Source organism: Tinamus guttatus, unplaced genomic scaffold, assembly GCF_059628265.1.
Source record: "Tinamus guttatus ecotype Peru unplaced genomic scaffold, ASM5962826v1 Tinamus_guttatus_pri_ptg000702l, whole genome shotgun sequence".
Lineage (NCBI taxonomy): Eukaryota > Metazoa > Chordata > Aves > Tinamiformes > Tinamidae > Tinamus > Tinamus guttatus.
In genome coordinates, this window is record NW_028289236.1 from 442,364 (window position 1) to 460,467 (window position 18,104).

Consider the following 18,104-nt stretch of genomic DNA (forward strand, 5'->3'; position numbering starts at 1 on the left):
CTTCAATTCTCCTCCCCTAAAAGGGGGAAAAACAAAAAGCGAACTTGAGGGGAAGCATGGGGGAAACATGGGTTCCCATCAAACAGGAAAAAGCCACCCAGAGTTTCCTCATTCTTATGGAGGCACAAGAGCCTCCATGTGCTGCTGGGGCACATATGCTGTAGGGCACGGGTGATCTGCGTCCTAGGAATGCCTGTGTCCTCTTGTTGCCTCATGAAGAAAGACGGAGGCTTGGGGGAGGCTCTCTCCAATGGCACTGTATAGGGTTTGGCTTGCTTGTGTGGCTAGGAACAGACTGGCACTTGCACAAGAGTGTGAGTCAAGCAGGAAGGATGGGTCTGTATCATGCCCTGCTCCTGGTTGGTGGGCCAAGATGTGATGCCCTGGGTGTGGGGTTTTGAGCCGGGGGCTGTGGAGGCGAGTGCACAGGTCCTACAGGAAGGACTCCCAGCATGTCCCCTCAGGGCATCTCCAAACACATCAACCATTTGCTACCTAGAGTCACCACTCTTGCTATTATGCTAGTGTTTTAAAGCACAATAGACATCTGGTTATTCACAAACCTTTTCCTAGTCCAAGTTGCCCTAGATGCTCACACCCTAAGAGTGCCCTAAAAGACACATCTCCTGAGCCCAGAAACTGACACTATCCATACGGGTGGCTAAGTGGCCTTACGGCACAGACTCAGTAAGAAGAGGAATACAGTGAGCGCTGCCCTTTTTAGAAGTAGACTCAGCATGAAAAAAAATAGATTGTGGGTTTTGAAATAGCTCTTATGTTGCCCTGAGCTACAAACAAACACTCCGTAGTTCCCTGCAGACTTTGATACTCTGCCCTACGCTGCCCCGTGACTCTGCCAAACAGAGGACTCAACAACTACCAACCTCAACAGCTTTCTGTAAAAAGGAAATGAGAAACCATCGAAAGGCATTAAGGCCAAACCAGTATATAACGCCACTCAGATCTGTTTCAGAGGCATAATGATTTTTTATTGCTTATCAGCCACTGTAAGATACCTGACAGATTCATAATATTGAAGGTCAAGAATGACCCTGGTCAGCTGTAGAGCATCTTCCCTCAAAAAAAAGTCTTTCTCCTGAGGGAAGGCAGAAGATCAGTTGCACTCTCTGAGCAAGGAGTCTAGTAAAAGGATTCACAGAGAGGGAGGGAAGAAGGGAAGGAGATAAGTGTGATTTTCTCTCACAGCCCAGAACCTCACGCTGTGGTGCCTGGCCACAGCCAGCCTCTCATGGCTAAACAGAGCCCTTCTTTCAGAGACACCTCCTGGGAGCCCAGCTCTTCACATAACCCGTCGTATCATCTAATAAATTAAGAGAATCACCTATCGTCACAGTTGAAAAGTCTCACTATCATCCAGTCTGCATGGGTCTGCTTCTAGCTCCACCCAGTACATACAGATCACTGAAAAAGCTCAAAGATCAAAACTCTTTTTGCCTCTTTAGATCCTTACAGGCCATGATCTAACCTCAGCATCTCCTTCTTAAGCTGAAAGGTTGAACAGCCTCAGCCTTCCACTGTAATGCTTCCCAGTAGCTACTGAAACTCTTTTCCAGTGTTTGAACAACATCCCTGAAGTGTGTACAGCAGGGCTAGATGGTTAGAAGACAGCACAGAGCTGACAATGGATTTAGTCTTGCGAAAGGTCTGTCTCATGAAGCAAACCCTGTGGTCAGGCCAGTCCTGCTGGCATCCATTCTGCCCTGCTTCTGCATGGGGGACCCTTGGGGCAAGTGTGGGAAGGACCTCGGGCGCCTGCCTGGGCTGTGTGAGCAGCGACTCTTTGGCTCTCCTCTGAGTTGCTGATTTCCTAAAATGGAAACATGCGGCCTGTTCCTCGTAGAGGAACTTGTGTTCAGCTATCTTACACATCCTGGTAAGGTGTGAACGGAGCCTGTATTAGAGCATGCTCTTCGTCACTCAGTGGACATGGTCAGCACTTGGGGTTGTTAGCTAGCCAGACACATTTGTGTTACCTCCAAATTTTACTGGCACTGGCTGAGCTTACAGAAAATGGATAGAAGTTCTTAGAACAGAGAGCAGGTGCCAGTGGACACCCACTCTCCAGGGTACAAAGCCCTGAGCACTGACTTTGATCACTCATCTTTTAACGCCAGCTGTTTGCAATGATGGGTAGGGGAGGTGTATGCAACTTAAGCACCCTGACCACATACCTTCCCCAACCCCATTTGAAAGGTCCTCCAGCAGCAACAGCATGTTTCTTGGTGAGATCTGCTTTCTGCACAGATATATTTATTATTCAATTTACTGTATTTAAAATTTTTATTTGTTATTGAGTGCTGCTTTTACTTGCTTTGCCATGAGTTTCTCCTGAACTAATTTCAGGGTCACTGGGTGGGAGTTTTTCAGCTCAGTGAATTTTCCCCTTAACTAACTTTCCCCTTACTAACACAGCACCCATGCCTGCCCAGTTCTCTAGTTCTTTGTTAGCTTTCTAAAACATGCAAAATACTAACAGCAGTAGGTCAGAGACACCCCGTCAGGCCTTCTAAGAATATTTAGTGCAGCTCATGTGGTTCTACTAATTTAGAAAAGCACTTGCTGATTAACACCTGTAATTCCCTGCCCAGAGACAGTCTCCTAGTCCTGCAGTAAGCCACAGCTCCTGGGTTCAAGGTAAGACAAATGTTTCTTTGCCCTTTCCTCCAGTGTTAGCAACAAATTTACCCTCCCCACCTTCATAAATGCTACTAGTAGAGATTTTTTCTGACACAAATGTTCTGAGATGCATTAGGAAAAGCTGTTTTCCATAACTTGGTGGTCAAAAGTTAATTAGAAACACTGCAGGCCTAGGGCTGCAGCGAATGTTGTGATGATGCTGTACGGCTGCAAAACCCTGTGAGCAACAAGAGGAGGGACTTGGTAAAACAGCTTCTCTCCAAGTAAGAACTACTCATGCTGAGAGAGGGGAAGAGCAAAGCTTCCCACACAGGTCCCTTCCCTTGTTCCCTGTAGCAGCCATTTGATGGACACTGTCAATGTAAGTAGGCTCCAGCACTTCTATGAACTGTTGCTCAGAGTTGCCTGCTGCTGCTGAACTGGTTCTTTGTTTTCACAGATTAAATACTGCTTTAAAAGGTGAAGTAAAGCCCGGTGCTTGTTCCTCCGCTGCCTTTTTGTTGTCGTTGTTTCCTTTCGTCCTCTGTGTGTAAAGCTGACCTCGCTGTGGGTGAAGATGAGCTGAGGATAAAGGTATCTGGGAGAGGGAGATGGACTGAGAGTTGCCCTCTAAAGAGATGGGGAGTTTGAAGACCTTTCTTCAGGTGAAAGGACTCACCTCCCTGGGCTCAGGATTTCACCCCTCAGGGTCTAGCTCTCTGCAGAGGTAGATAAATACAGTAGGTATAAAAGGACAAATGTTCTTTGTTCACAAAAGTCATTTCCTGCTGTGGTGCACAGTGGTTGTATCTCTCTACTGCTCCTTATTGGGTTGCCTCACGCCAGCTTCCTCCTTCAGATGGAGGACTAGGTCTGGAGCTGTGCACAGGTATGTGTCTAGCTTGCACAAACCTGCAGCTTTTTCTATAGGCAGGGATTAAAAAAATCTGCCCATTCAGACTGTGAGGACAGCACATGGTCTGGATGTGAGCTCTTCCAGTTCCATGTGCCCAAGATTTCCAAGTCGTAGTGTCAAAATCAGAGGGCAGGGGTGAGACTGACACCCTGTTAGACTCCATGTTGACTCTTGACATACTATGCTGGAGGCTATAGGTTCATATCATTAAAGAGAACAAATGGACTGGCACAATTGGACTAAAAATCTCCCTTATCTCAGAATTAAAATGGGAACCTTAACACATGCTCAGCTCTGTCTGCAATTGATTCCTTTCCTGTAGGGTTTGCTTTGTGGGTTGGATTTCAGTGCTTTTGTAATCCTCAAAGGGTTTCTTTTCCCCATACAGGAATGTAAGCAAACCCTAATGCTGCAGGAGAACAACAAAAGAAAGCTTGCTGCTGCTTCTCCCTCTGCTGTGGAGAGAAATTATTCACTGCTGTGTAGGTAGATGTGTGCATTATGTGATCCAGGGTGATTTTTCAAAGGGAACAGATTGTGCTTGTGCTTTTGTCCACCTCTTTGCAGGCTTTCCTGCAGGTTTGAATACCTGCACTAGCAGTTCAGACCTGGCCCAGTCCCTAACTGGGGACTCCCTAATTCCTTGGCAGTCTTTTCCTTTGTGTTCCTCACAGAGTGTTGGAGCTAGGAGGCTGTTTTGCCACCGCTGACAGAGCAGGGGGTGTTTGTCAGCCAGCAGAGCCTGCCCAGGGCCTGTGGTGAGCGGGGAAGGGGCCTGGGTGCCGGCTCTGGGGGCTGCAGGGCTGCATCCTGCCGTTACCTGCTCACAGTGCCCCTGCTCTCTCTCTGCTCTGTTCCCTTACGTGGAAACTCTTCCCCCGGATGTGGTCTGTCTGGGATCTCTGCATGTAAAATGAGACAAGCACCTTCCTAGCAGGGGGTATTGGTGTTCAGCCCCCCAAGCAGGGAGCTGGCAGATGGTCCCCCCCTCCTGCCCTGGCGCAGAGGAGCAGGGCAGCAGAGCTTCAAGCCTGTCTTCGCATCACAACTGCCCTGTGACTGGTCCCACTTCTACCCAAGTGCTTTTTCACAAAGCAGTCCAAGCCCCATCCAACAGGGTCATCATGCTTTTGGCTTTCACAAGCCAACCGTGGAATGTCCCAGGCCCAATATTGCCTGGTCTTGCTATGGGTTTATCAACAGCTCCTAGAAAAACCTTCCCTCCAAGCAGACGGGTGACACTGAAACCCACGTTTTTGTCATGCTGCTACTTCTCCCGGCTTCCCCCTGAGCTGAGGTTGGGCAGCACGGAGCGGCCAAGGGGATGACACAAGCTGCCTGCCAGCACCACCAGCTCTCTGGGCTGGTCAGCAAACGCGACCTCAGCTGGGACAGTGCTTGGCCATGCTCACCATGGACCCCAGGGGACCCGCAGCCATGCGCTGGAGTGGGATGTGGATGCTGAGCCCTGCTGAGTGGCAATCAAAAGCAAGAGGACAAGCACCATCAGGGACCAGGGAGAAACTGAATGATGGAGCAGGGGTGCGCAAAGCCAGCCAAATGGTTGCGGTGGCAAAGCTGGGTGTAGAGGCTAGGGGGAGAAAAAGCATCTTTAAAACACCTGCACCTGAATCATCACATATCAAGAAGTTGTGGAAACCTGAAGCAGTAAGGAGGGATATGTGCAATCATTTCCCCAGAAACTGGGGAAATTTGCCTGTGATGGATGCCTGGCGCTGTGGTGCTACTTCGCAGAGAGCCCTTGGGAGTAACCACTAGGGAGCTTGAAGGGTATTGAATTTACAGAGCCTCTCGCTTGCTGTGTTGTGTGAATGTGGCTCAGATGTGAAAAGATGTTACCAAACGGTTTGCAAGATGGAAGATGCAAGAGTGACCTCCGAGGAAGTAACTAGGGAGTAAAGCTTGTACCTCCTGACACTTGCAAGGGTGCTGGGCTCAGTGGAGCCCAGGTCCGAGCAGAGACACGAAGTATCCTGCAACACGCTGGGACATCTTCAAGCCCCTGCGGTCAGGCGGATGCGACAGGTCAGGGCAGGTTTCTTTCCAGCGGCTGCTGTGCAGCACAGAATTTATAAATAGAGGAAATGCTGAACCTCGCAACAATTTCACTGCTATAAATAATAGACAAGCACCAAAAAGAAGAGCTGGGTCTTGTAGCCTTTTAGCCACAACCGTCCTTGGCTGCACTCAATATCAATGTTTACTTGCAAAACGGAGGGCCGCAATCTCCTTCCTAGTGTCTGAGGAAGCCTCTTGGAGTGCTGGTGTCACCTGCATGCAATGGTGCGGAGCTGCTAGCTGCAGCTCTCCTGAGGTGCTTCCTCAGTACTCTGACGCTCCCACGCATCCCTGGCTCTGTGCCACCCCCAGGCACGCTGCTGCGACGGGGCTTGGGCATTGCAAGCGTGTGGCTTTTCTCTTGCTCTGCATGGCCCCAGCTTCTGCGAGTGGAATGTAACAAAACTGCGAGGCCTAGAGTGGGGACAGGAAGGTGGGTGTTACATCGCTGGCTGCTCTTTCTTTTTTTGCTTAGCTGTGCAATTCTGATGATCCCCATGAAGACAGCCAGCCCTACACAGGCTTTTTTCTGCCTGTCACTGATACGCCAGTCTTTACAATATATCCCACAGTGGGGATGTGTGTATATGGATCATATACATACGTATGCATGCAAACATCCGTGTTTGTACATCCCTACACAGGGCCTTGTGGTGTCTGACTGTGTCACTGATCCCCATCTCCCATGGTTACTGGTATTGATGTCCTGTGGCACTTGTCATAGATCACCTAGGATCTATTTACCCAAATCTCCCTTGCTGAGTCCTGTTCTCTTCTAGGTACAAATGGAGGCAACATGGACAAGTCTCCTAAAGGCAGATGGAGCTTGGAGAACCTCTGTAACAATTCCTGCACTTCTACTGCAACCTCTGGTCCGGCCACAGGTTAGAAAAGTGGGGCACTGACTGTTTGGCATCCCTCACCAAGCTGCCAGCAGTGAAAGGCTGCCTGCTTTGGAGACATGTTTGCGTGGGGAGCATTCTCCTTCCAGGAGCCCCAGGGCCCTTAAAGGAAGGGACTGTGGGATGAATGCTCTGCGGTGCACTTTGCAAGCCTCCTGCAGCTCCCAGAAACTTGAGTCTTGGGTCAAGCCCTGGATCTTTCTGGACACCTAGGAGATGTGATGCCTGTTTCTCATGTCTCCAGCTGCTTTTCAAGTGATAGGAGCCTCACAGCTCCTATCTCTGCTGCTTAGCAGCAGCTTGCAGCTAAGCAGTGGCAAGCTGGGCTGCTCATCCCTAACACCATGTGCATGCGAGGCAGCCTCCTGCCTGGACATCAGCCCCAGCCGCTGCGTTGTAAGTGCCAGGAGAGCTCAACATCCCACCTCTGGCACTAGCCTCGAGTCGCCTTGGCTGCAGTGCACTCTTAGCCCTAGCGGAAATCACTGGCTACAGTCTTAGTGCCACGCTGCGCCAGAGCAGTGGGAGATGTCACTGCTGTCCCCTCCAACCTTTTGGACAGTGTGGTGAGTTATTTGTTTCTCAGAGAAACTAAGTTCTGTACCATGATCTCACGCACCATGAAATCATTTGTGATAGAAATAGCAATGGGATGGAGGGTAAAAGTGCAAAACCACTGAGCAAAGCAGGAAGCAACAAGCTGGGTCATACAATACGGCACTTGGAGCTTTCACACACTCTTCAGAAGCTGTTTGTGCCTGCACAGGCTGCAGGGTGAGACATCTCTGTCAACCCTCACACGTTTGCTTTTCATCTCCCTGAGAGGCAGGGGGTTGGATGCTAAAATTAAGAATGACAATTTTTTCCTGGCCTTTCCATTACAGTGGGACTACATTTTTCATGTACCCTAAATTTCTTCTTTGCTGCATTAGATAGAGAAGTCTTGCCTACACAGAGGAGCCTTTGCCAAGCGCTTTCTCTCACCCAGGGTTATTTTGCCTGCAGCAGCCTGTTGTCTTCCCAGGCTCTGCCGCGCACCAGCCTGTCCACTCCAGGGCACGATCTGACCATCTCCAGCACAGGAGGCCTTGCCCCTTCCTGCTGTGGATTTTAAAGTGGTGTTGGACACATAATTTGGTATCTGGTGAAAGGCGGGAAGAGCAAGGGGCTTGTCCCCTCCTCTGGCTCTTTTTCCAGGGCTCATATACGCAAAGGCTCCCTATTTTAGCAAGTCTTGGTGCAACATAAACCTGGTGTCAGGCCGGGTCCCAGGCGCACTGCCACCCACCCCCTCTGACAGCACGGCTGGGCTGGCTCCAAGGCACAGGATGCATGGAAGAAGGATCTGCGCGTGGCGGGGTTGGGGCTAGGTTCTGCCCCCACTGAGCCTGGCGGCCTCTGCACTGCCCTGCGTGGAACGTAGGGCCTTGGGGAAGGTCCCCATGCACATGCTGGTGCATCAGACAAGCCCAAGTGTGGGAGATGATATCGAGAGTGAACACCACAGCAGCTGGACCCCCACAGCACTTGTGCTGTGCTGCTGTGCCCCGACACAAGGGTTACTTCCTCGTTCTGGTATGAGCTGTTACATCCTGCGATTGCTTTGTGGGTATCTGCATGCTGGTGTCGGAGTCAGCGCAGAGGGAGAAGCCCCACGTGTTCGTTCTCAAGAATTCAGAACCCCACCAAGACCCTGCGATGGTACCTATCACCCACAGAGGCCCCTGGAGCTTTCCCAAGTGCGGGGTGATTCCTCCTTTCATTGCAGCAGGAAGGGGAAGGTGAAGTAGGTCTGCTCTAAAGCCAGACCAGGACTGGGCTGTTGCCAGTTCCTTCGTGGTGATTGACACCAACCTGCTGCTCCTGTCCCTGCCAGTGGTCCTATCCACCCCAGCCCTTTCCTTCAGCCGTGCTCATGGGCATCAACCCCACGGACCACGTGCTCTGCACGGCTCCGAGTCTCCTATTTCCATCTGTGCTCAGGGATGCAATGGGAGTACCTCAGGTTGGGGCAACAACGAGTTGTGCCCTCTTTATTCTTGTTTTCAAACCTACAAGAGGGTGATGAAAGTGCTCTGGTAGGTTGCACATGCCCCAGCACCAGTAGTAATTTGCAAATCTACAGTTCCAGACTCATTTCTACTTCCCAAAGCAAAAAGCAAAAAGCAAAAAAAAAAAAAACAGAGCAGAGAAAGCTATCTTTGAAAGGTTGTACTAGAACAACCTTTGCTTTGAAAGAGTAAGGAATGAGCTCTGTGGTGATGTGCTGGGCTCTGATAGACATCTAAGGATTTAAGGGACTGCTTCTCAATAGATTAGATAAAGCCATACAAAAAATTCATTGGTAATCCCACCAGAACGCAAACTTCCTTGCCCTTCAACTGCCTCCGAAAAAGAAGGAATATTATATTCACCTTGTGTCAGGTTGTCTCCTGGACGCTGGTGCTTCAGTCTGCAGCAAAAGTTGGTCTCAGCCAGCTCTTGAGTTCCTCCTGTTTGGCTGGAAAAAGCAGGCAGTCATCAGAGCTCTGCAACGCCCTCTGATCTTTTCTTCCTATTTCTGCTGTAGTGTCGGCTGGGGCTAGAAAGGAGGAAGTCAAAGAAAGTGGTGGCCGTGGGCGGGCCAAGAAACAAAAACGCAAAAACCCAAGCAGGCCAACTAACTCTAGCCAAAGCCATTTTCTGTCCTCTGGTGTTTTCTGTTGGATGATTTGCGTAGCAGATACTGCCATGCTTCCACCCACTCCGGAGCATCTGGCCTTATCCAGTGTTAGTGCCACTGGGGCCAGGGTTGCGGGGAGGGGTTAAACCCAAGTGACCACAGAGCATCCTGCCCCAGGGGGATAGGTGTTCATCCCCAGACCGCACGCAGTGCCAGGGAGAGCCCTCGTTGCTGCAGCCACATCCTGACAAGGACAGGTAGTGGGCGTAGTCGCATGGGCCCCCAGATGCTCTCGTGTGAGCTCTCCGTGTAGCATCGCCTCAGACTGGCTGGGAAAGGGCCCATTCCTGGGCCGGGCCCTGGGTGCACCAGCCCCAGAGGAGATGCTGAGCCCAGACTGATTTGGAGCAGAAAGTGGTCTGATGGGCTTGTCGCAACCCATGTTGTAGCATCCAGAGCTGGGACGGGTGTCCCTGGGCTCTCTGGAGGGGCCAGGTTGGGTCAGGGTGACCACACAGCCCAGCTGATGGGAGATGGTGGGGAGCCCATGGGCTCTCATGGCTGTGACTGCACTGAGACATTGCCGAGTCTGTAAATGTCACCTGGGGTTTCGCACTTCAGCCACTTTGAGCGTCTGTCCTCAGAGAGCACAAACTAACTGCTAAAACTCCACCCAGCTGAGCCCTGCCAAGCCAGAACCTCGAGTCCCCCGTCAGCCTGGCCTGGCGGTGAGTAGCGGGGTGAAGGCCGGCGGGATGCTGGGCAGATTGGCTTTCCTGGCTTCGTTCCTCCTCTGTGGCTGAGGGTGCCGGGGTGGCCGTGTGCCTTCCGCAGCCTCCGGCAGAAGGCCCAGGGGAGTCTCCTGGCGCTTTCCTCTCCCGGTATTTTGTCGGCATCCAAAGCACGGTGCCCCAGGGCAGCACAGCCACCCCACACCAGCCTCAGCGCCAGTTCTTACAGGAAACTGCCCTCTCTGCCGGTTTGAATCTTTCACAGCCCTGATATGGCCCTGTCTTGTCTCTTGAAGAGGGGAAGCTGCAAAATAGGTAGTCTGGAACTATTTCTAGCTTCTGGCTGCAGGGAGAAGAGAGAGACGCCTTTCCCCCCATGGTTTTTGTTTTGTTCTGCTTTTTTTGTCGCAGAAGCCTCTTGTTGAGCAAAGCAGAGCTGGGCAGGGCCGCAAGTGCAGCTCTGCCTGGGACAGAGGTCAGGCCTTGGAGGGTTTTTTTTACTCCTTTTTTTCTGAATTTTGTTGTGCATGCTGTGCTTACTCCTCCCAAAGCACCCACAGCAATATTGTCCCGAGCAGAGAGGAATCGGCTTGTGGTAACTATCTTTAAACCTCATTAGTGAACCAAAATCAGCAGAGCTGTTTAAAAAACATGTGATATCTTAGATTTGTGGAGATAATTAATGGGAAACTCTAGTTATTTGCTTTGTAGCTTTAAAATACAGTGGTGTTATCTGTTAGTCTTTCAGGAAATCAGTAAGGACTTGTTTCAAAATCATACTGAAAACTGTAAGAGCTCACACAAGGTATGTCTGTTAAATAACAAATGTGTGTTGGTGCACCAGTGTCTTGCTTCAAGCAAGTTTAACAACTGTAATGCATTATGTAACATTTATGCAGTGTCGCTGTCTTTCAGCAGCTGGGTTTATGTTTCTTGAAGCTCTCCACAGCAAGCAAAGAAAATCACGATGTTGGAAGTACATTTCTGAGCCCTGGTGAATGCTAGATGCCGTGATGGTTTCCATCAAGGAAGACCGCTAGAGAGATGTGAGCAGGTTTTACTGCTGCTCAGCCTCAGCAAAGCTACAAGACACCTTAGTACCATGCTCATAGCTGGTTGGGAGCATATATATATAGACACACATATATATATATTTAAAATGTAGCTGGTGTAGGAAATACCAGGACTGAAGACAGGACTAAGGGCCTAGGATGAGTCTTCTGGGAGCTACATTGTGGTTTCACCTCCAAATTGCTCAGTGCATGGCAAAGACATGGACAGTTCAGCCGGCAGCTGCCCAGTACCCCCTGCCCTGGATAGGGTGGACCAGAATAGATTAAGCTGGGAGAAATGGAACAGCTTCCTGCTGCTTTTAGCATGAGCTGTTGTGATTTTTGCCCGCCCTGGGCTGCTCTTCTGGCTCCTAGAGCCTCCTATATCCAGTGCTTCCATCAAGCTGTTCTGCTTCTGACCCAAAGCAATTCAGAAATTGCTGACCTTTTTCAAGCAAAAGGGCTCCGCAGCCTCCTGTGCTGGAAGCTGCATCCGTGCTGATGGGCAGCACTAACTAGGACACGGGAGCAAAAGGACTCCAGGAGTGGGCATAGGGCTAGTCCTCCCAGTGCAACACTGAGGCTCACCATGTTTTCTCTGTTCCTCCCCTAACTGTTCCAACTGTTCTCCTACAGCTTTGGCCTGGGGCTGATATTCCACAGCAAAAAACTGTCCCCAATAATTCCCAGGAGACCCTAAGCCCCCATAAGCATATCAGCGGTACCCCCTTAGCCCAGGCTGTTCACTGCATGTATTAACCAGTGAATAATTCAGCCCACTTTTCCATGTGCCAGAAGATACCCAGGCAGAAGTGGCCTAGGGCAGTTCCCCAGCATCCAGCCTCTCCCAGGGGCTTTGCTACCCACCGAACAGACAGCAACCAGCAGCTGTGGCACGTGGGCGACTCCAGCACAGCACAGGGTTTTATTAGGTCCCTTTTAAATTTTAATTTCACTGAAGTGGATTCATTTTTTTTTCCTCTTCCGAGCAGGGCTGACCACAAGACTGTCGTGGTCACTTTTGCAGAAGGTCCTTTGAGCAGCCGTGGTGGAAGGCAGGGCCTGTACACTGCTGAGGATGAAATCAGGAGCTGTGTTGTCTTGACCAGCTGTCAGCTGGAGACGAACCCTACTCACAGGTGTAGTTGATTTCGGGGACCATAAACATGTTGTTTTGTTGCTGTGCTCCCAGTGTGTGACAGGGTGACTCAAGTTTTCCCAATGTTATTTGCTCTTCCTGACCGATGTTTAATCTCCCCTGGTGTGTCCCAGCCAGTGGCTGCATGAGCAGTTATGGGGAGCAGAGGCCATGGTGGCCATGAGATCTTCATCCTTGCGCACATTCAGAGTTTGCTTGGGCACAGTCCTGAGCAACCTGCTGTAATCAGACCAATGGACTCTGGGTGGGGTTTGGACTTGCAGAGCTCTTTTCCCACCTCAGTTATTCTGTGATTCTCTCACGGCTCAACACTACACTTTTAAAAGGGCAGGACGTTTTGCTCTTTGCTGTCTCTTGCTAAAACTGAGGCTTTGCAGGTCACCTTCCTCATTTTGAAAACTTTTAGTATTTGCGTAGAGGTAGAGCTGGTTGTGAGCAGGTAGCTGACCTGGACTTTGCATTCTTCCAGGCAATATAACCTCCTCAGGAACCTCTCTTGCCCCTTTTTTGTGTCACCAGCTCCTCCCTACTCTCCTCACTTAGCGTGACTTGCTGCCTTTGCACTCTGCCAGAGCATTCCTGTGCTGTCCATGCAAACCCATAGAAATCAAATCTCTGGGCTTGAGAGCTGTGAGGACACTGCTGTGAGCGGAAGATGAGACAAAGTCAATATAGAGGCAAGAAGGGTTTGTCTCCGCTGGGCTTTCCAGTGAGAGCACCTTGATTTTCCCAGGACGTGCACTGCCTCATACAGGTCAAAAGCAGCACTGCTGTATTGGCTTCATGACTTCACTCTCTTTTTTTCTGTCATTTTTTTCTAATATTGCTTTCAAAAGCATTGGTGAGAAGCAGCTGCTGCTGGTGTGTCCACGAGCCACCACTTGGCAAACTCTCATTCGAAGCAGGGCTGAACCAGGACCTGGGAAAGGAAAAAGGAACTTATGATATTTCTGAATTCTCTTTAAGTGCCCGGGAACAAGAATTTGATCAGATAAGTGCCCAGGCTGCCCAGGGAAGTGGTGGAGTCACTGTCCCTGGCAGTGTTCAAGAAACGCCTAGATGAGGCACTTACGGACATGGTTTAGCAAGCCTGGTGTTAAAGGGCTTATCACAGAATCACAGAATGGTTTGTGGTTGGACAATGATCTTAAAGGTATTTTCCAACCAAAATGATTCTATGATTCTATGGTGAGAAACCTGTCTGCATTTAAGGAACTATTTACTGGCAGGTCCTGAGGCCCGTGGCAGAGTAGAGAACAAAACACACAAAACGAATGAATGAAACCCCTCCAATGCGCTATCCCAGCCCCTCCAAGGAGCCCCGTGTGCCCGGGGTGGAAGTGAGTCTGCAGCAGCGGTGGGTGTTTGAGCAAGAAGGGCTGGGCTGGGAGGCGAGCGCTGTCACAAGAGGCTGTTTCCTAACAGCAGCCACACGTTATATGAGAAGTCTTGCAGGAAGCTGTGACTGTACAAGCATCTGTATAGGGGGATGTGTGACTATGAGCACTCTGGGCATGAACGGCCTTCCCGGGTCCTGCCCACAAGGACTCATCTCGAAGCGGCCCAGTCTGTCCAAGTGTTCTTCAGCTGTGGGCCTGGGACAAACCCACAGCACAAGGGGGAGACATGAGAGGCACAGACTGAAGGAGGAGAAATGCCGGTTAGATATTAGGATTTTATTATTGTTATTATTATTTTTTCATCATGGCATGGGGCAAGGCCCTCCTCTTGGATGATCAAGCTCACCAAGATGGAGCAGGGCAGAACTACTCCTGGCCCATGGTACCATGGGCACTCATCATGAGATGACAGTTTTGGGAGGAAAGGTGCCATTTCCCAGCTGCCAAGTTTGAAAGGAAAAAGGAGTGATGGGAAAAGAGCTCAGATGAGCACAGAAAGACTAGGTGGGTCCTTCAGCTAGTCCTCAAAGTGCTAGGCCACAGCAAGCAAAGCTCATGAAGGAAAACGTTGCATCTGAGGAAACGTGTGATGCAAAACTGGGGCGCGTTTGCTGAAGAGCAGAGCAGCAGGCTCCTTCCGCAAGCAGTTGCTGACACCAGGCTGCTTCACTCAGGGCCATCTTTGGAGCAACTAGCTCCCTGGGCAGGCCCTGTCACGGCGGTGCGTTTAAAAACGCCGTCACTACGCTTCAGAGTTAACACGCGGGGCAGGACTGTCGCGCTTCAGGGGCGTTTCCCGCCCACGGCCAGCGAGCGGGAACGCGGCGCGGCGGGAGGCGTCCCCGGGGGAAGGCTAAAAGCGGGGCACGGGGCGGCGCCGCCCCCTTCCGCCTCGCCGCGCCGTCCCGCCATGGTGGGCAAGGCCAGGAGGCGGCGGCCGCTCCACCAAGCGGCGCCGCGGCCCGCGGCGGCCCGCGAGCTGCCCGGCCCCGGCGGCAGCGGCGGCTGGAGCGCGGCCCCCGGCAAGGTAGCAGCGGGAGAGCGGAGCGCGGCGCGGGCGTCACGTGGCGCCGGGTGCCGCCCCCCGCGCGCGCGGCCGTTACGGCCCTTGGAGGCGGCGGTTGCGGGGCGCGGCGCGCGGGCGTTTGCCGCGATGCAGGCGCCGGGCTGTGGCCTCCGCCTGCCCGGGGTCTGCCCCTGCCCTTGGCGAGGGCCCCGCTGACCCCGAGGCACGGCGCCCCGCTGAATCGTCGCGTCGTTCTGGCTGGAAGAGGCCTTTGAGAGCGTTGAGTCCGACCGTAACCCTGTCACCACCATGCCTGTTAAACCATGTTAAACTGATGGAGCTGTCTGGAGGGACCGCATTGTGCTGCTCTCCTTTCCCCTGTACTTCTTCCTTCTCAATTTCTTGTTGGGACTGGTACAGCCCCTTTTCTTAGCCTTTAAAAGGATATTTTTTAGAGAGTGGAGTGGGCTGATTAGCCTAATGGCTGTGTTTGTCTTCATCAGTGACCTTTTTTTTTGAGCATGTTGTCATTTGCCCTTAAAGTGTGTTTTGAAGGTTTGCATTTGACCAACTTGCAACTGGGTGTACTATGTTACTTCACCATCTCACTGTTTTAAACATCAAGGATGTTTAATCACTTTGCCTCATGGTTGACAGTGTTATCAGTGAAGGCGTGCCACCATGTGATGCAGCTTTTTGTGGCTGCTTTACTGAACGACACTGAGAACTTGGGACAAAACGCTTATATCTCTCCAAGCTCTGTCCTTGTGTGCAGGAGACTGAACGGGACTTGTGGCTGGTACCAGTCTTCAGGCAAGACTGTCCATGGGCAAAAAAAAAAAAAAAAAAAAAAAAAAAAAAATTTGCTGCTAAGAGACCTGACTCTGAATATTTCTTTCCAGGCTGCTTACAGAGAAGCAATTTTTCTATCCTAGTAAATTTGACTCCTTTCCTTGGGCTGTGCATGCAAAGGATCAATGTTTGGGGTCCCAGCAGTGATCCTGTGTTTCCCTTCAGTTTCAGGCAGGTGGAGATGAACTGTCAGTTTATAAATTGTCATTTGGGAACTTCAGACCATGTCTGGTTACACCAGTTGCACTAATAAAGCGCAGGACACCTTTCCCCCACCCCTTCCAATGTAGGAAGGTCACAGAAACAGTAGTAGAATATTTCTATGTGCCTCTGGCTTTCCTGGTAAGGAGAAAGAAAGAGACTGCACCATATGAAGCCATTTTTATAACAGTGTAGTGCTTTGCCCCTATGCTGAGGGGTATGGTGGTGTAGTCTAAAATAATAAATTATTCTAACCAGGCCTGATAAGCTAATGCAGAGTTATATGAGGGCTTAGTACGTGAGCACTTAGTACTGAACGCCTAAAGGAACTCGATGCTGAAGACGGTAAGTTGTTCTTAGAATCGCTGAATCTGTTTAATGTCCCCCGATTTCAGATTTAGACTCCCAGTCTTCTTGTTGCCTGTCTCTATCATTAGATAGTTAACATACTGTTAGAAATCTGGCTCTTGCTAAGGCTACAATTCATAATTCTCTTAGGAGTGATCTATGAATTCAATGGAGTAAGATGGAATTAAATTGTAATAGAAATGGGCTAGAAATAACAATAGGTTGGAGTAAGAGTGAAAATGTGGCTTTCAGTGACTTTCAGTTCACCTCCTAAATAAGAGAGCCCTGGGTGGCCAGGCCAGTGAGGTGACTTATCTCTGCTCAGGAAAGGCACCTTCATGCTGCTGTTAGTGTGCATCCCTGATCCTGTCTGGGTGGAACTGGGTTTGCTTGTTTATTTGATTTTTTTTTTTTTGATATTTCTTGCACTGCTGTTGATACTGACTTCTGCTTAATGTTTCTTTTGCATAAGGACTGGGACTTCTCGTCATCTGATGTCTTTTCTGGGCTGCAGATTGATCCTGATACTCTGGTAAAAAAGCTGGATTTGGATTCCAGAAGCATCATTTCATCCAGGACAGGTGAGAGGTGGCGTGATGGCTCTCCATGCCAAAGCAGCAGATTGTCCTGGGCTTCTCCTGCCCTGTATGAGCCAGAAGTGCTGGGAGGAGTTTAGTGTGACTGTCCCTCATGGGGGCTTCCCACCCTTGGTAGTGGTTGTGGTTGCCACTCTGCAGGGTTTCTGCTGCAGATGTGATGGGGGAAGTTTATGAGATTTTAGTGGTGGTGTTGGTCTTGTAAAACTTTCATCAAAATGTAAATTATTTTCCATAAAGCCAAACTAATTATCACACAATACAAAACACAGAAAATGTGGATGGAGGGGAAAAAGGGGCTGTATTGGTACTTGGCCTTCGTCAGGAATACCTACTTCTGCAGGCTAAATTAATTCGTTCTCTCATTGCACATGAATGCTGCTGCAGTGATTTTTGCCTTCCTGCATGGTTCATCCAGGGCTATAAACAGAGGCAGCCGAGGGCTCGAGGCGGTGGGGAGCTGTAGCTGCAGTAGCTCATTGATCATGTTTGAGCCGGGAGCAAGGGAATAGGGAGGTTGTGCGAGGACACGTTTGCCTCGTCCTCCGCATGGAAACCTTTGTGAAATGGTGTTTGCAAAATACAAAGCTCATGGGTCGTCTCTCCCTTGAGAAAAGGATGTGTGTACATGTGTGTGCACGTGTGAACACGGCCATCCCCCTAATTAAATTAGACAACATGCTGCTGAAGGCTGACAGCCTGCAATCCTGGTCTTTCACTCTGGACTAGAGCCTGGTTTATAAATAGCCCTGTGCTGCTGGTCCTTGCGCAGTGCTGCTGATGCAGACGTGCAGTGCCTGGCAATGTCCTCAAGGCTGCGTTCGGGCTTCTCGCAGACAGCGATGTGCTGCCCTGATGCTTCCTGCTCCCTCGGGCTTTCCATTTTGGCTAATAGGTGTGTGTGGGGGGCTCAAAACTGCAATTCAACAATGCACAAAGTGATTTTATTTTTTAAATCTTTCCCAAGCTGCTGTGCTCTTTCATCTTGTGCAACTGGAGTTGTGTGGAGGCTTTTTTATTATGGAAATTAATTCACTTCTTTTTGTGTTAATTCAGGGAACTGAGACTAGACTGTGCATGTGGTGCCAGACACCCTGGGGTTATCGGAGAGGTTCTCAGCTTTGTCCGTAGGGATCTCCGGGCAGTGGAGAGCCCATTCAGCAGGAGATTCAACTGACACTTTCCCTCCTTTTCTCCCCCAACCTACCCCTTGCACAGTGCATAGGGCAGGAGAGTAGGAGTCTCCTACACATTGTTATTTTAGGACTTAATAGAAAGGCAAAGAAGTGCTTCTCTCCCACTTGCTTTTCAAGCGCTGGGAAGGTCAGGTTGGCAGACTGGAGGCAGGCAGACTCTCCCATGCCTTTTGCAACTAAAGAAGTTTTTTTTTTTTTCCTATCAAAGATACTATGTGGCAGTTGAGAAAGCTGGTGTGTTTGTCCTTGTGTGTACAGCCCACAAAGCTTAATGGGGCTCCGATTGCTGGCATCCCTGTGATCTGTGTTAACATCTGGCCTCACGCTGCGGAAGGAACCCTTGAGAGGCAGCGGATCAGACTTGAGC

General features: G+C 50.4%; 1 protein-coding gene across 1 annotated transcript in view; it reads left to right on the top strand.

The window, feature by feature from the left end:
• Positions 1-14,448: 14,448 nt before the first annotated feature.
• The window catches only part of SLX9 (SLX9 ribosome biogenesis factor), a 47,380-nt gene continuing 43,724 nt past the window's right edge, over positions 14,449-18,104 (top strand). Inside the window, exons 1-2 of the mRNA XM_088536699.1 lie at positions 14,449-14,565; positions 16,418-16,526. Coding sequence (XP_088392825.1) covers positions 14,449-14,565; positions 16,418-16,526 — 226 coding nt within the window. The remainder of the gene's footprint in view (positions 14,566-16,417; positions 16,527-18,104) is intronic.